General features: G+C 49.5%; 1 protein-coding gene across 3 annotated transcripts in view; it reads right to left on the bottom strand.

Moving 5' to 3' along the window:
• The window catches only part of FBXO10 (F-box protein 10), a 37,017-nt gene extending 17,035 nt beyond the window's left edge, over positions 1-19,982 (bottom strand). Inside the window, exons 1-6 of one of the 3 annotated variants that reach the window (XM_077345549.1) lie at positions 19,410-19,982; positions 16,789-17,024; positions 12,859-13,449; positions 10,886-11,743; positions 6,339-6,488; positions 1,927-2,063 (exon numbers count right to left, since the gene is read on the bottom strand). In XM_077345549.1, coding sequence (XP_077201664.1) covers positions 1,927-2,063; positions 6,339-6,488; positions 10,886-11,743; positions 12,859-13,449 — 1,736 coding nt within the window. In that variant the 5' untranslated portion in view covers positions 16,789-17,024; positions 19,410-19,982. The remainder of the gene's footprint in view (positions 1-1,926; positions 2,064-6,338; positions 6,489-10,885; positions 11,744-12,858; positions 13,450-16,788; positions 17,025-19,409) is intronic. The other 2 variants (XM_077345550.1, XM_077345548.1) reach the window with 2 other exon arrangements.
• Between the last annotated feature and the right edge of the window lie 1,992 nt (positions 19,983-21,974).

Below are 21,974 nucleotides of genomic sequence, written 5' to 3'. Positions count from 1 at the left end.
AGAGACAACCCATTCGATAGGGGCAGCCCATAAATGTAAACAAACAAATAAACAAATGAAATAATAACTGGGCAACCTCTAAATTGCAAGGCTGATGCCCAAAATGCAGATATCATTAAGTAACATGGGCCTTCAAAATGAAAAGAATTAAGCACACCCATATCAGAATGCCTCCATATCAGAATCCTGGGAAACCTTTGCATGGAATGAATCCTTCAGCAGCAACAGAATACAGAGCAGAAGAATGAAAAACAAAAAGAGGATTTGCGCATGAAAAAAAGAGGGGGGATCTCTGGAAGTGGCTCTGCACATGCAAGGTGATGCAAAAGTAACCCTTGGATTACTAAAATCCATGATGCATCCCCATTGACCCTGCAGCACGGATCAGGTCCAACCCCCCTCAATGTTAACCACATTCTGATAAAGTGTGTCATAATGGGGTGACCATAAGAGAACCTTCAAGCGCAGTCTGGAAGACGGGAATTCAGCAGAGGGAGCATCCCTCCTGCCCCCAGCAAGATGGTTTACAAACCTATTAAGACACACATGAACTCAATCCACTTTTGCACCTGGTGACCCTAACGCAGTGGCTTCCAAAATGTTCACCCCTTTCCATATTAGCTTGTCCACCCCCAAACCCTTATGCATCTGAGAGGATTCTGGGACCTGTGCTAGCACAATACACACTGTCCAAACAAACAGAATCATGCAGAGCTGGAAGAGACCACAAAGGACTACTCAGTCCAGCCCCTTCCAAAGGTTACTTTGGAAGGTGACCTGTATGACATTAGACCCCACAGAAATCCCTCCTCTCACTAAACCCTGCTCTCTCCAGGCTCCACCCTCCCCAAATCTCCAGGAATTTTCCGACTCAGAGCTAGCAGCCCTATCCACCTGCAACTGTTTTGTTCACATCTTGTTTGCCCGCATCCAGGGACAGTTTCAGCAGCTTGTACAGGCAACCAAATACATCAGTAGAAGAGGCCCTGTGGAGGATCCCTAGATTAAGGAATTAGGTAAGCCTGACTGCTGTTGAGTACGTCTTTATCTAGCACTTCTGTCTCTGTCACCACAAGGGAAGTGTCATGTGACCCACCAAGAAGGTAGGCAGGCCTCGCTTCTGAAACCTCATGGCTTTCTAAGCAAGCCCATCTTCCCTCTAGTTTAAGGCACCAGCCAGGAACATGCATGTGCTCCTCAGCCACAGGCTGCAGGGAAGCATCAGCAGCGGCACAAACAAGTTGCACTTTAGGGGAGCACATCCACCATTACTGCTCATGGAGGAGACCACAAGCAGCTTCCAAGGAACGCCACTGTTCCCAAGAAAATGGTTGTTCAGCCATTGCAGAACTGAGCTATAAGTGCTTCCCATCAGAGATCGGTGACAGGAAGAGGCAGAGCCAGACAGATCGCTTCATGGGTGCCAAGGCCAGGACCTCAAGAGGTAGACCAAAATTGGGACAGGAAACACGTGTGCCAAAGGAAGGAACAAGCTGACAGCCAGAGTTTTGGAGAAATGATCTCCAGCACTGAAGGAACTCATCTCGGGGGGCTTGCCAGTCTGAGCTGCAGGACCCCTGCTTAATACGCCTTTCCAAGGGCTAGTAAAACAATGTTGGTTGTAGAGAGACTGAAGACCAAGGAGGTAGTTCCCCACCCCATGAGTTGAATGCCACAGCCCTGGGACACAGTATGATAACCATTTCCCCAACGCATAATGCAACCTAAAGATCCAGGCGTACGTGAATTAAAATCCTTTCCCTCCTGCCGGTCCATTTTAAAACTCCATCCCTGCTCTTTACCTGGGTGGTATTGGGGGACAGAGGGAGGGAGTTTCATATTTGAAATAACACCAGCGGTTAATGTCCGGGGGTGGGGAAAAGGGATAACAAACGGTGAGGAAAACGCCTCCGCTCAGACACGTACCTCACCAGAGGGTTGCCATTATACAGGACGTAAATGCCAGCCTCCTTATTTCCATATATTTGATTGCTACGGATGATGCCTTTCCCGTTGCCAAGGACGACGATGCCAGAGCGAAGGCCACCGTAGATCCTATTACACTGCCGGTTTATTTATGCACATGTGAAAAGAGCCAAGGGAGAAAAGGGAAGGGGGAGAGAAAGAGAGATCAGTCACACAAGTCAGTGCCTGGGTACAATAGCAGGAAGGTCAGCAAAGCTTTCACACAAAGGCGGCCGGATTTTTGAGACCGGGCAGCACTTTAAGAAAGGAGTGGCTAATTCTGTGTCTCCTCAGACAAGGCCTGGCATTCCTGACGCAAGGGAGTCTTGTACCTTCACGGTGGCAAGGGAGGGAAGAAAGCAGGTGGCTTTGCTGTTGTGGTTGGTCCACTGCATCTCGGCCATAGTTCAGAAATATGAGGAACCCGGTCCAGGCATGCAAAAATTGGGAGGGTGGAAGAGACAAAATAGCTGATGGTCAGCAAACCCCTAGCAGGGTTGCAATCTGGCCTCAGAAAATACAGATAATCCACACATTTTGCTTAAAATGGATTTCCGAGTGCAGCTGATGTGGTCTTCAGTACCTTGTTTTGAGAAGGAGAGAGGATGGAGGGGCCTCTGTGTAGCTAATTCTGAAGGCCACAAGTCAAAAAACCCTGACCCGAATTCTGACCAGTCTTGCCCCTTAATAAGAAGGGATTTTGAAGAGCTGGGATTTTATACTCTGCTTTTCACTACCTGCAGGAGTCTCAAAAGCAGCTTACAAAACCTTTCCTTTCCTCTCCCCACAACAGGCAGCCTGTGAGTTAGGTGAGGTTGAGAATTCTAACAGCTCTGTGAGAACAGCCCTAAGAGAACTTGACTGGCCCAAGGTCACCCACCTAGCTCCACAGGGCGGAGAGGGGAATCAAACCCGGTTCTCCAGATTAGAGTCCACCACTCTTAAGCACTAAACCACACTGGCTCTTTCATTGTGCCCAGGAGACAGCAAGAGACTTCTTTATTGGTTAATAATCTCTAGCCAGAAGCTAGATGGGCAGAGGCAGAATGCTCTTTGCTCAAAAATCCTCAGGATTCTGTTGAAAACCGACATGGGCTATTATTGTTTATGCTTCTTTTTCTTGTGAAATCCTTTGCACTAAAATACAGAGTGGAAACCAGGTCTAGTCTACCCCTAAAGCAATTCAGGATTCTGCATTAGGGCCATACCTCTTTGGTGCCACTCAACCAATTAGAAGTTTAACTGTTCATTTACTTGAACTATTAAAGTTGCTGAAATGAGGCACTGGGTACTAAACCATAACCGTCCCTAATGAACAACTGATAGCCCAAGGCCCGGTCTGGACATTTTGGGATCATTTGCCTAGTGTGCAGTACCCAAAATGAGTGACCACTGGAAAACCTTTTATGATGTTATTCAACTGCAGAAGAACAAAATGACCCTGTGTGTGTAGAACAAAGGATTGCATGAGACTTTATAATATTCCACTGAAGGCAGGGAAAGATGATGCTTTTCGGGTCAAACCAATAACCTGGGGTCTCCACCCCTTGCACCCCCCACAGGATCAACCCATTGGCGTTATGCTAAGTCACTGGAAAAAGGTTACAAAAGGCAACTTCCCATTCTTTCTCAATCCTCTGGTAACATAAACAATGGCATGATATAAACAATTGTCTCTGGCCTTGAGAATAGAACATAACATTTCAAAATACAGTCAAGGACAAGAATAAGTTTCTCGGCCTTCTGTTACGAAACAGTCTGATACACTAAGCTTCTCTTTTCAGAACAATAATTAAGAAAATATTCTTTCACCCCCGTATCCATCACAGCTTTGGAAAACGGCATCTTGGAAGAGCTTTACAGGTTGACCCACCTGAGCTCCAGCTGTTGCTTTTCATGTGCAGGTGCGTGGCCAAGCAAGCCCTCTGTAAATATCAAGAAGTCTATGAGGCCCTATCGTGGTATGATCTGAGATGAAGCCTGCTAACATTTGGCAGCCTAGACTTTTGAATTCACCTGATCTTCTTTCAGAGAAAAAGGAAATGGCCCAGTTGTTACTCATTCCCACAAAATGCCTTTGCCACCCACATTTTTAGAAATCTGGCTAGTCTATACGTTCAAGTGGCCCAAGTTGGTCTGGGTGGCCAGGTGGTGGTGGCAAGTTACCGGAGAGGGGGAGAAGCCTCTCCAGGTGGCTTGGAGTGGGCAGAGTGTAATAAGGACTCCAGGACGTAGCAGGCCTGTTCCAACACAGTAACCACAAAGTATTTCTCTGAAGGGTTTTGAAAAGGCATCCAAGCTCCTAGCTTCAGTGACCTTTTGATATCTAGCTCATGTTTTCAGGGCTTCCAATCACAGGAATCGCTTACATTTGCCCTTTTTCGAATCATACTTTGATAATGAAGCCTTTCAAGTTGCTGATCCAAGAAGACCCCATGTGGGTGGGCTTTGATTCTGTTTTTCACGCTGCTGCAAACGCCATACTGCAAATCTGATTGACAAATGCCATGTTGTCACGACTGTACAGCTTTTCATTGCCAAACAATTCATCCAACATCTGTTCACCTTTACCTAAGCTGATCAAACAGATGGCGGTGGGCAGCAAATACACTCCACCCCCAGGCTTTGCTGAAGCAGGGAGCCCGATCACAGACTATGAGAGCGCTGGAAGGTAACTGTGGCCTCACAATCATTTGCCGACCTCCCATGCATTCTTTTTGCCTGGGCTCCTGGATCCGAGCCGGCGGATGCTCCACTGCAATGTGCTCAGGTGTGCGAACAAAAGGTTATCAGGAAATTGGTGTCCCTCCCAGAAATCACGACTGGGTCACAAGGGACGGCAATTGCATGCATCTATAATCTTAGACCTGTTTTTCACTTTGCTGAAAGAACTGAAAGCAAGTTTGAGCTCAGGAAGTCCTTCTGCGAGGAAGAGAAGCCTATCAGATGCCAAATATCCAGGACGGCCTCTCTGTCACAACACGCTGGCCTCCTTTGTTCTGCAAATTCAGTCCACTGTCCTGCTTGCACGGGTGATTGTTTGCAGTACACACGCATTCTGCTATTCTGACACTCACACCAAGGCATTCCACATCATTGCTGCACCCACAAAGGATTTCTCTGCAGGGCTTTGGAACTGTGTCAGTACTCGTCTCTTTCATGCAAGACACTGGCCTACATGCAATCACATTCAGAAAACTGTCCTTAAGTCTTCCTCCTCCCCTCCTCTTCTTCATCATCATCATCATCACTATCATGGGCAACCCATTATGGGGTTTTGTAGATAAGAAAGAAGCAGATAAGAAACAAGCAGAGGTGGTTTGCTATTGGCTTCTCCTGCAAAGCAACCCAGGTCTTTCACGGTGGCCTCTCATTCAAATACGAATCAGGACCAACTAAGCTTTGAGTAGCTCAAGGTAGTCTGGAGGGTCCCTGCAGGGCCACAGATGAGCCAGAGGCTAGTCTTAGAACAGAGGTAGTCAAACTGCGGCCCTCCAGATGTCCATGGACTACAATTCCCATGAGCCCCTGCCAGCAAATGCTGGCAGGGGCTCATGGGAATTGTAGTCCATGGGCATCTGGAGGGCCGCAGTTTGACTACCCCTGTCTTAGAAGAATCAATAACTTAATTGCCTTTAGCGGTCCCTTCTGCTAGGTGATGCAAGCTGCTTTCTCATCCTCAGATCCCGGTCTCTCTTTCCTAACAGCTGCACTAAATTCAAGATGCCTGTCTAGATTTCTAAAACCCTAAGGAGCCAGGAAATCTTAAAGACTGCCTCCTTTTATAGTAGGCTCCTCAAACGTGCAGGCCGTCACTGGTGGCCCCAGCATTTGAAGTTTGGTGGATGGCAAAATGAGGCAAGGCCTTGGGAGTGGTGGCTTCCAGGTTTTTTAATTTATTTGATTGGTGATTTATATACTGCCCCTCATTGTGATGTCATCTCAAGATCACCCTCTGGAGAGAAGCCAATAGAGTCTCTCTGCTTATGTCCTTTAGGAAAACAGTGAAGACCTTATTTCTGCTTTTGGATTTGCTTAGTTTTATTTTTTGGGTCAGCGATGGTAGATTTTTATTCTCGGCAGGCTTTTTGTCCAACTGTTAAGTGGCTTCTGCGGGAGCTTCTATAATATTATGGAATTTATATTTTAAGTTGGATGATTTTACACTGATTGGCTGAAAATAACGGGAGATATTCAACTTCATGTAGAATTACGTCTGTCAAAACCCCCTACGTCCCATGTTTGGGGTAACTGCATGAGCTAAACCCTTTTTAAGACTTCTCCATTTGTTTTAGGGAGGGCCATCGAGGGGCTGGGAAACCCAAAACCCGCTTTGCAGAATCTAACCCTGCAGACGACATGACAATCAATACCAGAATCAGAGGGTTGGCTCCTTTCCGAATGTCGATGCCCGCTTCACAGTTGGAATGGATATCATTGTCCGCTATCAAGCCTCCGGCGCCAAGACGGAGAAATATCCCTGAGGTCTTGCAGTGGTGAATGTCATTCTTCAGCATGATGACCTAAAGGGAGAACAACAACAAATTCACATGCAGTTGTCAAGGAAAACCCATCCTTGCAAGCACAAATACCGATAACAGAGGACAAAGTTCCCCAGGAAACCTGGGATTCTCCCATAGCAGTGATCCTCATGTTCTTCCTAGGGTTGCTACGGTGTCCATTAATGTGCTTCCTCATGCCCCATTCCTTCTTTCCCAAGCCAGACAGTCACTCCTACCTTTCTTCTACTTCACTGGAGCAAAAAATACTTGGGAAGAGCTCCAAAGCTATCTGCAAGGCTCACTTCTAGGACAACCCTTGGTTTGGAACCTCCCAATATTCTGTGATCGGTCCTACCCTCCCCCCTGGCAGCCATTTTGTGGCCTCCCACGCCCCCCCGTGGCAACTGTTTTGTGGTGGTGTCAGCTACATGTTTTCAAGAATTCCTGAAATGGCCACAGATTCAACAACATGTAGTCTTCTTCTCTAGGCACTGGTGCCGTCAGGCAAGATCTGGCCATACACAAGCAGGGTGAAAGCCAGTGTGGTGGAACGGTTAGGGTGCAGGAGAAGAGTAAGATTGCCAACTTCCAGTAGTGGTTAAACGTCTCCAAGGAATGCAACTAATCCAGGAGGCAGAGATCAGTTCCCCTGGAGAAAATGGCCACTTTGGGAGGTGGGCTCTAGGGCATTGTACCCCACTGTTGCCCTTCTCAAACCCCACCCTCTTCAAGTGTTGTCAGATCCGTGTTGGGAAAGACCTGGATATTTGGGGGTAGTCTGAGAAGGTGTTTGGAGAGGAGTGGGGCTTCAAAAGGGTATAATGCCATAGCTTCCACCTTCCAAAATGGACCTGATCAATGTTGCCTGAAGATCAGCTGTATTAGGGGGAGATATCCAGCCACCTCCTGGAGGTTGGCAACTCTCCCCTCCTTGGGCTCCACTCCTGCATCTCCAGGAATTACACAGCACAGAGTTGGCAACCTAGCAGAGTTAGCAATCACGCATTTGGAAGGGAGAGACTTCTCAACCTCGAAAGGACCCCGAAAGAAAGCCCTCACTGCTTGGGAACATCTTGTACCCAGGCCAACAAAACAGGGTTGGGAGGATGGCTGACATTTCAAAACCCAGCTTTGTTTTATTTGAGCAAACAAGTCGTTTCAATATTCACGCGCCGCCACGCCGTTTAATTCTGCTGTAGTCAAATAAGCCTTTTAAACCCATGTCTGATGAGCGTAAAGAAAGAAATCTACAAATTGCCTCTGCAATAGTCTCGCTTTAATGAGCACCGTGCTTCAGATAATTAAATTACAAAGCGCTTCTATTTGCTCATTTGAAAAGGTGCTGCCTGCCTCTCCCCCCCAAAAAAAATCAGTTAATTAAAGCGCAGAGGTGAAGACAGCCCCAGCTTCTTCCTCTGTTAGTCATTTGTTAGTCATCTGTTAGTCCTCTGTTAGTCATTTGCCCACAACCTGGTATGGAGGTCAACCTCTGACGTGACCCTCACCAGCATGACGCTTGACGGAGTTACCACTATCTAAGCCAGGGGTAGTCAAACTGCGGTCCTCCAGATGTCCATGGACTACAATTCCCAGGAGCCCCCTGCCAGCATTCGCTGGCAGGGGGCTCCTGGGAATTGTAGTCCATGGACATCTGGAGGGCCGCAGTTTGACTACCCCTGATCTAAGCCCACCAACAAGCCCACAGTAAATTTGGTTGCCCAGAGCTTTCACAATAAACAGTAGACTGCCCCAGTTCAAAGCTACCTTAACTTTGACCATGAGGGGTTGTTATCATCATCATCATCATCATCAATTTATTCTCCGCCACTCCCTGATCAGCTCGTGGCGGGTCACAGCGTCTTATAAAATCCCCATTAAAACGCCTATTAAAAGACATCAAAAAACCCAACATGGCGGCAAACCCACTCCCAACCCCCACTACTAGAGGGCTGGAGAAGGAGGTTTAACGATGTACTACTCAAACCCCGGGGGGGGGGGTCGATTTGCCTTGCCGATCCCAGCCTCAACCACAGACCTGGCGGAAATTTAGAACTTCCAAAGGATAGTTTCCAAGACCATTAAGGCCAAATCAGACTTGTGAGGGTCCTGCTGGGGTCAATGTATCCTTCCTTGCCAGCGGACATTTCTCACGGCTGCTCAGCTGGGTGGTGGGAGAATAATAAATGGGAAACTGGGATGCTGGACATCACCCCCAATCACTATTGTCATTCCATGCATCTGGAAGTGTGCTAGATTATCCCTCGGGGATGTGCTGGCATTACTTTGGGGCGCACAAGAAGTGACATCAGTATGTCGGGAGCAATCTCTGTATGTCGCTGGTGAGCCCCCCAACGACCTGGCAAACCCCTTGCCGGTTGCCAGCCATATCCTGGGAACGCTAGTCCAAAATGATGCTGGGGTTGGATCCTGCAGCTCTATAGCATACAAACACACTGCTATTAGCTATAGCGGGAGGGAAATAGAAGGAGGCTTCCATTTCAGGTGTAAAGGAAAGGTGAGAGCTGGAAGGGGGAAGGAAAACAGACCACACAGGAGATGGAAGCTAAAACCTATCTTCCCGCTTCAAGTGCCTCAAGCATCTTTCTCATGCTCCATAGAAACTGCTGACATGTGTCTTGTTCCGGAAGACATTTTGTCTCCCCCCCCCCCAATTTTAACTTTATTTGACTTGACTGCATGCTTGACTAGTTTATTGTCCCTTTCCTCTGCTTTATTGGTGGCATTCATGCCACTTATCGGTAGCTTCTGGTGGTACAAACATTTTATTATTTATTTTCTTGTAACTACCCTGAAGGCTAATCTTGCCCAGCAGGAAATCAAGACGCAAACATCTTTAAAGTTAAAAAACTCTCCCAGCCTGCCTCCAATACTAGGAGTCAGCCAAGTTGGGGGGGGAACTGCTTCAAAAGGAAACAGCAGTGAATCAAGACCACCCCCACCACCCCAAGAATCTCGCTTCTGCCACAAGAATCACTAGGGAACAGGCTAAAATGTCTCACCTCTGCTCATCTGAGGACAACTATGCTAAAGAGTCCGTTGCAAAGAAGACGAGCAGATAAAGTTGATGAAAAATTTTGAACATGACGAGGCATTTGCCAAGCGTTATTATGACTCCCAACATTACATGTGTCGTTACGAGAACGGTGGAGACAGGGGGACATCGGTCCTCACTTGCCTCCCTCCCAAGTCTGGCAAACGCAGCAAGTTAGAAATCGAGCCAACACCACTGGGAATCCAGACCCGGGAGGATGCATGCAGGTAAACAGCGGCATGGTTGAGGGTCAAAACACCTCTTCGAAAGCCAAGAAACAAGAGCCTCACACTCACCTACGGTCTCCGTCCCCCCTCTCCCTAACACCCTTTCCAAGCAAAAGAAGCAGCAGCAGCAAATTACCGACTTGGAAGCCAAGGCTGAGTGCGCTTCAGAAAAATGCTGGTGTAATTGCAAAGCCGTTCACTCGGGGAACAATAGCTGTGTAATGAACGGTACGCGAGCTCCCACTTAGCGTTTTGTTCAAAAGCCGAGCCAGCTCAGAACATGGCAGCTTTCGCGTGGAAGAATGCGTTCTCCGCACTTGCCTGGCCAAGGGACAAAACCAGAGTTCCACGAGGCCGGGCAATGCTTACGATCCACAAAGATGGCCACCCTCTTGCCCAAGGGTGCGCATGGAGCAACGCGCTCGCTGCATCAAGGCCCGTCTGTCAAGTATCGGATATGGTTTTCTACGGAGTCACCCTAAGAGCTTGACTCTCTTGCTTCGCGTTCACATTAGACTGTAAATAATCAGAACCTCCCCAAACATTCAGGAACAAAAAGTTCCACCCCCCCCAAGACCCCAGGGAGGCTTGCTAAGCACAGAACAGTAGCACAAGAACATGGGTCCCCAACGTGGTGCCTGGGGGCTCCCACTGGCCCCTTTCCTGGCATGGACGGAGTGTTTTTTAGAAAATGGGTGAGGCCATGGGAGACGTTTGCCCAGCAATGCCCTTGACTGACCGGTGGAGATCTGACTGGCTCTGCAGATTACTTTTAAGCCTGCTTTGGCAGCAGAGGCCTTGTTGTGTGATCGGAGGAACATGGTGGCACCCATGCTGCAGCTGGCTCTGCCTGCTGCAGCAGCTGTTTTGTGGCTGCGCCCATTGCAGTGGCAGGATTACAAGAGTGCCCGAGGGCTCGAAAAGGCTGGGGACCCTGCACTAGACTTCTGAAAAGATACACCCGGAATTATAGGCTCTATAGATCTTGCTTTTACAGAACCGGGTCAGACAGAAACGGAGAGGATGACCTCCCCCTACGCAGAGCTGCCCACCCATCAGCTTTTAAGGGGGCTCAGCTGAATACGCCGCTGCAGGCTCAACTCCGGCACGCCAGATTTGCTCCCCGGCTTTTACTGCACCTTACTGTTTTGTATGCCTCGCACGGCGTAAGTCAAGTCTCTGAAGATGCTGCCTTCCGCTCGGGCTTGCCCCTGCGAGCAGACAAAGATCCCGCCCTTCCCGTCCCTGAAAAGGCACTTCCGAACGAGGCATCCTTGCACCGCGTTGGCCAGGGCTTGGACCTCCCTGTCCTTTTGCATCTCCTGAGGCAGGCTTTTCAGCTCGTAGTCGTTCTGAAGCGCCGTCAGCCCGTTGGCTTGCGGCCTGCCGTGAATCACTTTGGCCAGCAGGTGGCTCAGGCTGTGGGCCTGGTAAGGAAGCTGGCAGGTGGACTCCGACTCCTCCTCGTTCTCACTGCTCGTGCTCAGTTCGCTGTCGCTGGTATCCGTATCCATGGTCACGGCCTCTTCTTTGGGGGCTGCGGGAAGGCTCCCGGAGAGGCCGTTCTCCTTCTCGCAAGCTCTCTTTAGCATTGCTCCTGTCTGCGAGGCCGAAAACAAGTGGCCCGGTTCCTCGCCGACCACAATTTCACAGGTCCTCATGTTCCCCCCTGGCAGATGTCCTTGGCTTTCAAGCTTTGAGATATTACAGAGCGGGGACTCCGGCATCTGTAATAAAACAGAGCGGGACTTGGCCCCCATGGTCAAGTGTTTGCAGGCCCAGTTCCTGTCCAAAGAAGGGCAACCCTCTATGGTCACCGACGCATTCTCGCTCCCGACGAACTCACAGTTTTCAAGGAGGGAGATGGCTACGCTGTGGAAATTGATGCTGGACTGGTTGAAAGTGCAGAATTTGACCTGGCAGGTGCCAGGGGCGTGGATCTGCAGCTGCCCGCTCTCAACGTTGCAGTTGTCAAACTGAACGTGGCCCGAGGTTGTCTGTGGGGCAAAGAGCAAAGACGCAAATCAACACTCTTCGTGGCAACAAACCCTGGGAAAGAAACAAAGATGGACCCTTTGCCCAAAAGAACACATGGAAGCATGGCACAGGAGTTCTTTGGCGGGGGGGGGGAGGAGGGGGAGTAGTACTGCACCACATAACTTCTCCTCATGGAAATGAAGTAACATGTCTCCACAACTCTCTAGCACAGTGGTTCACAACCTGGGAGTCGGGACCCCTTTGGGGGTCGAACAACCCTTTCACAGGGGTCGCGGGAGGGCAAGCAGCTTGGCGAGGGGGGCGCCATCCACACAACAGCCTTGTGGGGTAGATCGAGAGAGCGTTTGCCTGTCTGGAGCAGCAGAAGAGAGCGAGAAGGGCATGGTGGGACAAGAGGCAGAACTGAACTGAGAAACCCTGGGGAAAAAACACAATTGAGATCAGTGCCCCACCTTGAACAAGGAGGGATTATTAGAGATTATGGTTGCTATTGCATAGTTGTTTAGTATGTGATTGTTATTTTAATGGGGATTTTATTGGGGTTTTATTGTTTTAGAATTGTATGTGGAAACCGCTGCGAGGCTGCGGCGAGTGGCGGTATAGAAATCTAATAATAAATAAATAAATAATATACAATCATGAACAATGGATCTTCACACCACTGGACAGTTTTGGTTTAATTTCTGTTAAAGAACACTTGGATAAGTTTATGGTTGGGGGTGGGGGTCACCACAACACGAGGAACTGTATTAAAGGGTTGCGGCATTAGAAAGATGGAGAAACACTGCTCTAGCAATTCCACCCCCCCCACACACACCCACACCCACACACAATTATTTTGGGGAATGCTGCTGCATGACCACTTCTGGGTTCAAGTGGTGTCATGGTGTCACCGTGATGCCGCCCCCATTTTCTCTCACTGCTGTATCAGGCAGCAGCAGGCCAGCCAGGGCAGGGCAGGGATGGCGCCTGAAAGATGACAGCCAGCGTGGTGCCATGGCTAAGAGTGGTGGTCTCCAATCTGGAGAACCGGGTTTGATTCCGCTCTCCTCTTCCACATGAGGCCAGCTGGGTATTCTGGGGGCAATGGTTCTCAAATCCCTTCCCTGCTCACCTTATAGATGACCGGTGTGAACCAAGCAGGCATGAATACCAAGTTGCAAAGCCTCATGGTCGGACAGTGCTGGTCAAAGCTGGCCAGGAGGGCAACGTCCCCGAGCTTCCCCCTCCCCATGATCTCCACGGGGGTCTTGAGGAAGATCTCAGTCTGTTCTTCGTACACTCCGGGCAGCAACACGATCCGGTCGTAAACCCCAGCTGAGAGCAAGGCTCTCCGGAGGCTGTCGAACTCGCAGCCGGGCCCGACGCAGAGCACCCGCCGGTCCTTTTTCCTCCAGAACATGTAGAAGCAGTTGGAGGATTCGAGGTCCTGGCTGTTTTTGGTCCAGGTTTTCGAGGCGAGGTAGTGCTGCTTGAAGGCTTCCCGCCACGACCAGGGCTCCACGTCCGGCTGGTTGGGCCAGTTGGGATGCCGGCACTCCACGCAGCCCAGGCACAGCTGCCTCCACCGGGTGTTGTCCAGGCTGAGGATGAGCTCGTACCAAGCGCGGCAAACCAAGCTGCAGCGGCCGAGGTCGGGGAGGCGCATGTAGGACAAGATCAAGCGCCACAGCTCCAGGGGGAGGCCGCTGATCTCCATGGTCATCTAGCAATATTGGGACACAAAAGGACCGGAAGTCATCAATCAAATAAATAATGGCGTTTTGGTATCTATACATGCAGATAGGGATACCAGCCTCCAGGTGGGACCTGGGGATCACCTGGAATTGCAGCTCGTCTCCTGGAGAAAATAGCCACTTAGAAGAAAAGTTGGTTTTTATACCCCGCTTTTCTCTAACAGGAGTCTCAAAGCAGCTTACAATCACCTTTCCTTTCTTCTCCCCACAACAGACACCCTGTGAGGTGGGTGAGGCTGAGAGAACCCTGACAAAACAGAAGAAAAGAATTGGTTCTTATATGCCACTTTTCTCTACCCAAAGGAGTCTCAAAGCGGCTTCCAATCGCCTTCCCTTCCTCTCCCTCAACAAGCACTCTGTGAAGTAGGTGAGGCTGAGAGAGCTCTAAGAGAATTGATGAGTCAGAACAGCATTATCAGGACTGTGACGAGCACAAGGTCACCCAGCTGGCTGCATGTGGAGGAGCAGGGAATCAAACCTGGCTTTCCCACTTAGAAGACGCTGCTCTTAACCACTAAAAGTCTCCAGGTTTTTCCCCAACCCTACATGCAGATCCTGTATTGACATGTTTTTGTATCCCACATGTCCTCTCCAGAAATTCAGGGCAACATCCATGCTCCACTCCTTCCTTCTATTTTCCCTTCATGGCAACCCTGGGAGAGAGGAAACAGAATGGCTGGCCTAAGATTGCCCAGTGAGATTCATGAGAGATGTGAGCTGCAGGCATCTGAATGTTTTCCATTGGGATTCCTACGGCACCTTGAGCTACAGGAAAAGGTGAGGGATAACCCTGGGAATGGCTGTTAACTAGGAGGACATTTTGGAAGACATGAATTCACAGGATCGCCAGAAGTTGGAAACAATTTGACAGCACTTACACACAGAAACCGACACCAAGTCCAGCACCTTGACCACAATTTCACAGTGGCCTATTATGTGGCAAAAGAATCCCCGACTTGTAAATGGCCTCTTTCCTTTTCACCAACAGCAACTACAAATCTTCTTCAGGTGACCAAGCAAAGAACTGGAAGGGAGTTCCTGGAAGAACATGGAGCTAAGGAAGTCGTTTTCAGCATAGAGCTGAAAAATCAGACAGGATATGGGGTTGCTGTACAGAGCGTAGCAGCAATGCACAAACAAAGCGTTTCTTTCTCCCTTTCTTCTTTCTTTCTTTCTTTCTTTCTTTCTTTCCTTTTGCATTTCAGCTCGGCAGCAAGAAACCCAGGAAGAGGAGGGAGCAAGCTCAGAGGGAGAGCAGGGGAGAGCAGGAAAACAGGCAGGAAATTGTAACTGTATTTGCCTTTCCTGTAGAACAAGGTTTTTTTTAATTAAATGAATGATAATGTAATTTGAACTGTTTACCTTCATCTGTACATTCTTACTAACCAAGAAACCCCAACCATAAAAAAAACCAAACCAAGGAGAGAACAGGGGTTCAGGCTGTTTTCTTTTTTTCACATATTTACTTCACCCCCACTGATCCGTTTCCCACACTGCAGCTCTTCCTTCTCAAAAGAGGGGAGGCTCAGGAAACACAAGTTTCCCCAATGTGACCTGCAGGATGTTTAAGCCTCTACACTGCCACATTTTTGTTATTAGCACACAATATTCTTGCGTCACAGGTGGTGTGTAAAGAAAGATGTGAGCCTACTGGGATACCCAAATCATTTGCACAGTTGTAGGCCTTAAAAAACCATCAAAATAACTTCTAGAAAAACTTACACATACTGCACATACTTATACATACTTCAAGCCAAATTTGAACGTATCTTGTGTTTGAACCATTTCCCCAAGAACAAAAATGTTCTGCTCTCATCTGAGCATTTGATTCTACTTATCGTTCTTTGCTGATGGTTTGTTGTTCCCTAACGAGAGTGATCGTCTTGAAATTCCCAACTTCCTTCTCAAGAGAGTATCATGCCTTATTTCCTGAGGTTTGTTTGTAGACAGGAAACGTCAGGAGGTTATAAAAGAATATCATACGCTGACGGCACCCCTGGAGGCCAACAGGATCCGATCACTCTCTCCCCACCCCGCCCCTGTATCCAGCTCGATGCAATTAAACTAAGCCTCCTCCACCTTAGGGACCTCAGGGGAGCTGGATTTGGGAGATGGAAAAAGAACAGAGAGCCATTTTAATCTCCCCACGTCATCAGGAGACTTCCTACGGGATCTCTCCGCTCAAATAACAATCCAGCAGGTATTTTTAAAGGCAATTTGTTCCACATGACTCGCAGATCACAAATTGCTACTGAATGGGACACGGCACAGAGATGGGAGCTGTGTGCATGACCCATGGTTTCAGAACACATTCAGAAACCTTTTGAGACTTCCAGCTAATTAGAGACTGAACGATGTGGTCGGATCTCAGAAGCCATGCAGGGTTGGCCGGGGATAAGACTTGGATGGGAGACCGCCCACACCCCTGCCCAAGGAAGTCCAGGATTGCTGCAAAGAGGCAGGCAATGGCAAACCACTTCTGGCCTCGAAAACAAAAACGGACCACCATAAATCGGCTGTGACTCGACAAAAGAGAACAGTGCTCCTGAGCCAGAAATCATCTCTGGCATGACTGTCAATTTAAAAACCATCCAGAAGAACAAATATTTTTTTCCAAACATATTTCTCCAGACCAGCTTTGTGGGACTCAAGAGACTCTCTCTCTTCCTGCCAATATGTGATAAAGGGTTCTGTGTCACTGTAAAATATATAAACTCCCTTTTTACAAGAGCACTTTTTGTCAATAGGAATAGGCAGTCTTTCCTGTAACACAGAACTCTTCTGAACAGAATGGAAGGAATTCTGCCACACCAAAAGCAGCTGGGTCAAGAACCGCTTTCTCTGCCGCAACCTCCATCAGATTAGTACAACAGATCATCATTAATCCAAACCAGGGGTAGTCAAACTGCGGCCCTCCAGATGTCCATGGACTACAATTCCCAGGAGCCCCCTGCCAGCAAATGCTGGCAGGGGGGTCCTGGGAATTGTGGTCCATGGACATCTGGAGGGCCGCAGTTTGACTACCCTTGATCCAAACAGTTCAGGGATTAGCCCGATACCGGCTAAGGTTTAATGCCTATCACTTGACATTGAGAAGATCATGAATGCTGTTTAGAAATAACTAACTTAACAGAGCAGGCGGGCAATCATTGAGAAATGGGACACTTTGGATTCCTGCAGCCTGGTTCGTTTTTGAGGCCCAGTCCTAGACTTATCTAGGTCTTTGTGTGGCCTGGCGCTTGAGGGCGAAAAAGCGGGGATGCTGAAGGACAGCGCCCCAGGCTTTTACCGGATCTCGAACTCCTCACCTGGGTCCCGCAGGCAGACGGAAAACCAGCCTAGCGTAGCGGTTAGACTGCCAGATTAGGACAGGGGTTCCCGGCCCTTTGGAGCGAGCAACTGCCTTTGGAATTCCGTCACAGTGCGGTGGGCGGGGCCACTAAGTGGCTCTTGAGTCTTGCGGGAGGAGATGTCAGCCACAAAATGGGCACGGTGTCTTCCCTTCAGGCACACAGCGGAGATCTTCGTGTTTTGGTGGAAGCTGCTAACAAGGCAACATTTAAAAATATCAACACAGCCAATTAAATCTCCAAAGGCCAATCAGAAGCTTGCTAGGCCAAAGCGCCCGCTGGCCCCACCCACTTCCTAAAAACACTTGGCAGATGCCAGGAAAGGTTCCGGAAGGCACCACAGGGACCATGCTGGGAACCCCCAGATTGTGATCAGGGCAGGCTTTCTCAACCAGGGTTTTGTGAAACTCCCAGATTTCTTGACAGCCCTGGGTTTCCTAAATAGGTGGGGGTGAATTAGTTTTTTGTTAACCATTTATTGGGTGATAGGAGCATATATGGTCATGTTGACCCCCCAAATGGCCAACAATGGGCCCGGGGGTCTTGGGACAGGGATCGGTCCCGGGTGGGCGTGTACACGGCTCTGCTTCTCAACCATACTCTGCCCCATCACGCCACATCTGGGGTTTCTTGAAGCCTGAAGAATGTTTCAGAGGTTTCCCAGTGGTAAAAAGAGTTGAGAAAGGCTGATTGGTTAGATCTAACCCATTCGTACAGTGAAGCTCGTGGGACGGTCTTGGGTTGGTCGGTCTCTCTGGCCCTTCCTTCCTCACAGGGTTGTTGTGAGGATAAACGGGAAGACGGGAGAACCCCAAATCGGATCCGGGTTTCATAGATCCCTCACCAGGGACAAGAGCTTCCTCTTTCCCAAGTCCTCCATGAACTGCAGTCAACACAGCGGAGAGGAGGCCCTGCTTCTCTTCAGGCCGGCTTGACAGAAGAGAATCTTATACTGCTTCTGCCTGGTCCAGAACCCACACTGGAAATGCAGTGAGATAAATCACTACCCTCCACAATCTACTACCCCACAAGGAAGAACTTGGTGGATGGTGGAACCTTGTTTTACTTCCTGTAGGACAGTAGAACAGGCGAGCAGCAGGACACATCGGAAACATCCTCGCACAGAAGAGGCTGCCTGCTGCATCCCCACAGGATCTAACGGCCTGAGCTCACCCCTCTTTCTGTCAGCATCCATCACCCTGTGTTGGATACCATTCCATGACTACAGAACTGCAGCCAAAAGAACCAGGCATCTTGGAACACCTTCAAGAGCGAGGCGTTTTTTTTTTGGGGGGGGGGTGTTCCTGTGAGTCAGAGCTCATTTTGTCCAGCACATGATGCAAACTCAAACGGAGAAAAAAACCACCACAGCAACCAATGTGTTGCCCTTTAAAGCTCTTAGTTATTTTGACTGCAGCAGCAAAACATGGCCAACTCCTGTGGGACCAGAGCAGAACTAACAATAGCCAAAGCTTTCTGTGTTTGCAGGGATCCCTCATCTAGGCTGGACTCCTTTCCAGGTAAGAGGCATACCCAGAGCAGCAACTCATACACTTAAAACAAAGCCTCAGCCTAAACTTGGCTTGGTACTAATTCTTGTGTTGTACGCCCAATTAGGGGGCTAAAAGGGTGGCTATCACTCTGGATATGCTTTTGGTCCCTGTTTGGAAGTACACGATTCTTGGGCATGACTCCTGCAGAGTGCTCAGCCCCACGCGCGAACATTTTCCTGGCTCCTTCCGACTCTCTAGAGCTGTTCACACCCACAACGAAGCCCACCAGGTGTGAGGACCACCTTGGAAGAAGTGTTCTCCCTCCCTGATCAGCATCTCATTTGGATCTTTTGACACCTCTCCCCTGTTCTACACAGGTACAAGGCAGTAAATGCTTTCCTCGGGACCAGCTAAACCAGTTTTGTCAGTCCTCTCGAAGGTACAGCTTCTAGGTTTCGCCTCTGGACCATCCCAGCTTCCTTGAGATTTCCATCTTCTGTATTATCCCAAACCTGTCCTGCCCAGGAGCTTCCTCTTGCATGTGTGCAGTTCCCCAAAGACATGCTGATGCTTGTGAAGCAAGAGGCTAGGCATCTTCCAGAACTGTTGGGTGCGAATATACTCCTACATACATGCGCTTGCCCTCAAGTCACAGCTGACTTATGGCAATCCCATAGGCAAGAGATATTCAGAGGTGGGTTGCCATTGCCTGCCTCTGCATCACGACCCTCTTTGGAGGTCTCCCATCCAAATACCAGCCAAGGGCGACCCTGCATGGCTTCCGAGATCTGGCCAGATCAGGCTAGCTTGGACTATCTAGGTCTCTTAACACGTTTACAGCGTCCACAAAGCATTCCTAGCCACACCGCTGCACAGGTCGGAGGGGCGAGATCATCAGCATCAGGCGACAATATGGGATGTTCGCTGTGTCTTCAGGGCAGCGGCGTGGATGCTCCCAAAACAAAGAGCCAAGCGCTGGATTATTTGAAACACACCCGCAGCCCAAACCTGAAGTCAGACCCCCTCCGGGACCGCAGCCTGGACAAAAGGACGAGTAGATTAGCAAGGCAAGCCCTGTTTACTCACTTGCAGCCGGCGGAACTTGCCCCAAAGCGAGCCCAGCCGCCAGCGGACCCCGATCCAGGCGAGCGGCTGCAGACGTCGAGAGGGAGGAGGGAGGCGGGAGGCGGGAGGCGCCGCCCGCGGCCGCCCCAGGAAAACTTCCCCCCTCGCCCCTCGCCGTCCTCCGCCGCGCCGAGGAGTTCTCAGCCCATCCCCGCCGCGCCAGCCGAAGGAAAACACCCGGGGACTCCGGCCACTCCCACCGCTCCAGCGCGCACAGGCGCTCCGATCATAGAGATCTTTCGAGGGGAAGGAGGCGGAGGGGATCTCTCTCTATCATCGCCGTCACGTGAGAGCCTGGGATCCCGCAGCCTCGCCGGGGAGCGATCCTCGTGGCAGGCAGGCGAGCTAGCGTCTCCGCGGGATCTCCCCACCCGCACAAGGCGGCCTGCCGGCGGCCCCGAGGCGCGGCGACGGAGGCGCAACAAGCCGCGCCCGGGGACTCCGCGGGACTGGCCCGGGCGGAGGGATGGACTGCGACGCCACCACGGCGCGCTTACTCGGGAGCAAGAGCGACCGAGCTCCCTGTGCCCAGCAGCAAGGAAGACCACCGGGAATTTGCGCACCGGAGGGGGGAATCTGCCATGAATGCGCACAAGAAAAATGCTCACATGGAAAAATGCGCACTCGGGGAAAGGGCATTGGGTTTCCCCCCTAGAATCCAAGTTCTGTTTGCATGGGACTCCCGGGACAAGACTCTCAGAACTGGTCTTTTAATAGAATTGTCTCAAAACAGAGTGCAAGTTTTCCAGTTCTCTAGAACTCCTTTTCACATTTTTGGGGAGGGATTATTAATAATATTTATTTATACGGTCATGAACCAAAATACATGAATAAGGGAGGGATTTAAAAAAAAAGATATTAGCCTGTTAAGAGTTGGTTTTTATACCTTCCTTTCACTACTGGAAGGAATCCCAAAGCAGCTTACAACAGAGTTAGTTGGGGCTGAAAGCTCTAAGAGAACTGTGACTAGCCAAAGGTCACCCAGAGGTGCTGGTGGAGAAGTGTTCAAAATGCCAGCAAGGTATAAGAGCTTAGTGTTGGGCTAGGATCTGGGAGATGAATCCCCACTCATCCCATGGAAGCTTTGGGCCAGTCTCTCTGTCTCTCCGCCTAACCTATCTTTCTGGGTGGTTATTATGAGGATAAAATGGACAAAGGCAAAACCATGGGTCCCTATTGGGGGGAAAGTGGGGTATAAATATCTAAAAAATAGAACTATGATGATGACATTGTCTTTTTCTTGATTCTTTTTAGCCCTTCCTCTGGCTGGCTGGAACTTGTGATTCTTCTGCCAAAGGATGAGCTACTTACGTTGGAAGAAGGCTTCAAATTGCTGTTATGTATTAGAAGTGGCCTCTGAAGTCTCTTACAGGAGACAGTGCAAGGCTATCCTCCTTGCTAACATGTTTGTGTCTGTCAAAGGCATGATGGTTCAACGGGATACACTTCTAAGATTGGAGATGTTTCACATGAGAATCCATGAAAAACAGGATTCAAACGGAGAGTGGTCGAGACAGGCAAAAAGCTCCCCTCCCCTGACATGGGTAGCCCAATTTCATCAAATCTTGGAAGCTAAATAGGATCGACCCTGGTTAGCCACCTAGTTGGGAGGCCATCCAGAAAGTCCAAGGTCACTGTGCAGGCAAGCAATGGCAAACCACCTCTGTCCAGATCTTATTTTGAAAACCCCAGCAAAGAAATTAAAAGACGCTTGCTCCTGGGGAGGAAAGCTATGGCAAATCTAGACAGCATCCTAAAAAGCAGAGACATCACCCTGCCAACAAAAGTGCGTCTATTCAAGGCTATGGTATTCTCAGTTGCAATGTATGGCTGTGAAGGTTGGACCATAAGGAAAGCCGAGCGTCAAAGAATTGAGGCTTTTGAACTCTGGTGCTGGAGAAGACTCTTGCGAGTCCCTTGGACTGCAAGGCGAACAAACTGGTCAGTCCTAGAGGAGATCAGCCCTGACTGCTCCTTAGAAGGCCAGATCCTGAAGATGAAACTCAAATACTTCGGCCACCTCATGAGAAGGAAGGACTCCCTGGAGAAGAGCGTAATGCTGGGAGCGATTGAGGGCAAAAGAAGAAGGGGATGACAGAGAATGAGGTGGCTGGATGGAGTCACTGAAGCAGTCGGTGCAAACTTAAATAGACTCCGGGGAATGGTAGAGGACAGGAAGGCCTGGAGGATCATTGTCTATGGGGTCGCGATGGGTCGGACACAACTTCGCACCTAACAACAACAAGCTTTCCATAAGTCGTGTGCAACTTGATGGCACTTTACACATGCATTAATGTGCATACCATTTAGAGTGCAAGAAGAAATAAATAGTTCTCTGACCCTTGGATCCTACATATGAAGTTGTTTTGTGCTGCCTCCAACCAAAACGATCCAGGAGTTGGAGTGCCTTCCATACAAGGAAAAGAAGAAGAGCTGTTTAAAAAAAAATCCTGCTTTTTACCACCTACAGGAGTCTCAAAGTGGTTTACAATTGTCTACCCTTCCTCTCCCCACAACAGATACCCT

This window comes from Paroedura picta, chromosome 7, assembly GCF_049243985.1.
Source record: "Paroedura picta isolate Pp20150507F chromosome 7, Ppicta_v3.0, whole genome shotgun sequence".
Lineage (NCBI taxonomy): Eukaryota > Metazoa > Chordata > Lepidosauria > Squamata > Gekkonidae > Paroedura > Paroedura picta.
This window is presented reverse-complemented; position numbering and strand designations above follow the sequence as displayed.